The following is a 3,233-nucleotide window of genomic DNA, read 5'->3' as shown; positions in this document are numbered from 1 at the left end:
ATTTTATTGGGAGCTCTTACATGTATTATAACAATCCACAATTCAGTTAGAACAAGCATAATTGTACAATCGCTGCCATCATCATTTTCAGAACATTTTCTTGCTTCTTGAATGCTTTGATATCAGCCCCCTTTTATCCCCCCACCGTAACCCCCCAGAAACCATTTATTATATTATATTATAATATTTTATCTGGGTTTTTTTTTTGCCATATTTTACACCATTCAATGTATTTGTTCACCTATAGTTCTGTAATTCATTCCCCTCCAGTGGGGTTATAGAGTCATCATTGCTATTGGTCTCACCCCACCCCTCTTCACCCTCCAGGAATCATTACTCCTTTTACTATTTCTGAAGTGTTTATCTGTCTTGGATTTCATACACTGAAGGACCCTAATTATACAATGAATATGCATGGGCCTCACAAAATTAATGAAGTGAAACTAAGACGATAATAATACTGAAAAGCAAGGATGTTTCTTTGAGGACTAAGGTGTATCTGATACAAGTCGTGGTATTTTTAACTCCCTTATATTCATGTGAAAGTTGGAGATTGAATTAGGAAGACTGAAGGAGAATGAGCACATTTGAATTGTAAGGGGGCAGTGAGAAAGAGGAAGCAATCAACAAGATGAATTGGCACAGTGATTGCAACATTGGGCCCGGCTCCAGCGTACAAACAATTGTGAGAATGCACCATGACCAGGCAGTGTGATGTTCAGTGAATAGTATCCTTATTGATCAGATTGACTCGGTGGCACCTAGCAACAACAACAACATCTAAGTTGGAAGTCTGACATAGGTCTCACTGGGATAAAATGTGTCAGTTTGGCTGTGTTTCTGTAATAGTTTGGTACCACAGTGGTTATAAGTTTTCTTGTGAAAAAGAATTCTGCCAAGAGACAGCATGCAGCAAAGAGTAGAAAAGTTTTGTTGAAAGTAAAAGGACAATCGTTCCACAAAGTAAAGGAAAGTTTTAATACACTTGCCAAAAATTCAAGTGGACAGCTGAGGAGAGAGATCAGTGTATCTTGCGTGCCTAATGGTTTTTCCTTTGTCGACCTTTTTCTTACCTGAACCCTCGAGTCAGGCTCTTTGGGCATTTTTGCTGTTCAAGTTCTAGATATTATTGGTTTAGCTTCTTTAGGGTTATTTTGCTCATTCTGTTAGGCTTGGTGGTCCAGAGAACCAAAAGCAGTAACACTTATATGCGTGTGATATAAAGAAAGAACTTTATATCAAGAAGTCATGTTACATGAGGAAGGCATCTCTGCCCAGCCCAACTCAAGTCTATGTGTCTGATGCTAGCCAGAGCCCTCTTCAGACTCACATGGCTGCAGACCAGTGAAGCAGCAAGGTGACGTTGGAAGCAGGGCGATCACAGTCCAGTGGGGTCAGAGTCATGTGGACACAATGTTGATGGGAACACCGTGGGGTGGAGACAGCTCTCAGACTCAACAGCCTATATGGGGAGCCACCTGGGAGCAGAAACAAAATTCAATCAAGCAGGAAGGAGGAGGGCAAGAGAGAAAGAAAAAAGAGGGGTTCCCAATGTCTCTCTTATAAAAGGGCCACAGTCAAGAGGCCCCATCAGACTGTGACCTGATTGACAGGCTGAACTAAACAACTACACTTTCATCCAGGTATAAGGTGACATAAAATCTAACCACTGCACTGGTCAATTTCTCATTCTCTGTAGCAGGTTCCCTTCCTTGCTCTCCTCCTGGTTCTAAACAATCTAATTACCTTACACTTCTTTTTAGGGGCTCTAGGATATGCCTAGATTGTAGAGGCCACCCACCTTCCCTGTTTCCTGACCTAACATCTTTAAAGTCAGAAACTGCATATCTTTGACCTTTCTTCAATCACCACATTTGTTTCTTTCCCACATTTTTTTCTTTCTCTTCTGCCTCTTTGTTAGAACTTTAAGGATTCTTGTAATTGCTTTAAGATCACCCAGATAATACAGGGTAATCTAATTACTTTAAAACTATTTGATTTACAAATTTATTTTTAAATAGATACTTATTGGAAATTATTCAGATATAGATTGTGTGTCTGTCTCTGCCATGCTTCCAAGTACATTGATGTTGGAAGGCTTACATGGTAAGTGATACATTGACTTGGTATCCTACAAACATTGCCTGGGACATAGGACCTGTTTGTGAGGAACAGAAATGTGAAATTGTTTTCATGATTTCAGACTGTTGATATTTCCATGTATCCCATTATTCTTAAGCAGCCACTCTTATAGAAAAGATTAGGAAGAGATCATTAGCGACTGTTGGATTGACTCCACTCGTGGATACCAGTGGACAACAAAATAAAATAGTCCCTGATTTTGCTGGCAGGTGTGAGTTCTTTGTTGTGGCAATCCTTCTTACCATCTCTATCACCCTTGTTCACCTTGTGTTCATCAAGCGCGGTGTTCTATTTCAGCAATTAATCCTCCTAGCACCATGATCTCATTCGTTGGAGTGCAAACTACAGAGCCAGCTGTGCGGTATGAGAAAGACAGGTCTTTCTATTCCAGTAAAGAAGGTAGCAATGATGACACATACAGCTTTCCTCTAGTTCCTAAATGCTTCTTCCTTCCCCATTATCAAGATCCCAATTCTACCTTGCAAGTCTGGCTAGACCAGAGGATGTACACTGGTACAGATAGGAACTGGAAACACAGGAAATCCAGGGCGGATGATCCCTTCAGGACCAGTGATGAGAATGGTGATACCGGGAGGGTGGAGGGAGGGTTGGGTGGAAAGGGGGAACCAATTACAAGGATCTACATATAACCCCCTCCCTCGGGGACTGACAACAGAAAAGTGGGTGAAAGGATATGTCGGACAGTGCAAGATATGACAAAATAATAATTTGTAAATTATCAAGGGTTCATGAGGGAGGGGCGAGGAGGGAGGGAGGGCAAAAATTGAGGAGCTGATGCCAGGGGCTTGGGTGGAGAGTGGATGTTTTGAGAATGATGAGGGCAATGAATGTACAAATGCGCTTTACACAATTGATGTAGGTATGGATTGCGATAAGAGTTGTATGAGCCCCTTAAAAAAATGACTTAAAAAAAGGGGGAAAAAAGAATTATTCTCTCCTCATTTTTTCCTTCCCATCCTGTTCCTCCTCCCTCATGAACCCCTGATAATTTATAAATTACTATTGTTTCATCATACCAAGGACTCAAGTAGAAAGCAAAGGTTTTGAGAATGATGAGGGCAACAAATGTA

The 3,233-nt window shown here is 41.0% G+C and overlaps 1 protein-coding gene across 1 annotated transcript in view; it reads left to right on the top strand.

Annotated features, from left to right (window-relative positions):
* LOC101649418 (olfactory receptor 4C16-like) overlaps window positions 1-1,077 on the top strand; it is a 4,946-nt gene extending 3,869 nt beyond the window's left edge. Inside the window, exons 2-3 of the mRNA XM_004708476.1 lie at window positions 498-514; window positions 850-1,077. Coding sequence (XP_004708533.1) covers window positions 498-514; window positions 850-1,077 — 245 coding nt within the window. The remainder of the gene's footprint in view (window positions 1-497; window positions 515-849) is intronic.
* The last annotated feature ends 2,156 nt before the right edge of the window (window positions 1,078-3,233 follow it).

The sequence above is a fragment of the Echinops telfairi genome, unplaced genomic scaffold (genome assembly GCF_000313985.2).
Source record: "Echinops telfairi isolate 266 unplaced genomic scaffold, ASM31398v2 ScPeMD7_60;HRSCAF=208, whole genome shotgun sequence".
NCBI classification, from domain to species: domain Eukaryota; kingdom Metazoa; phylum Chordata; class Mammalia; order Afrosoricida; family Tenrecidae; genus Echinops; species Echinops telfairi.
This window is presented reverse-complemented; position numbering and strand designations above follow the sequence as displayed.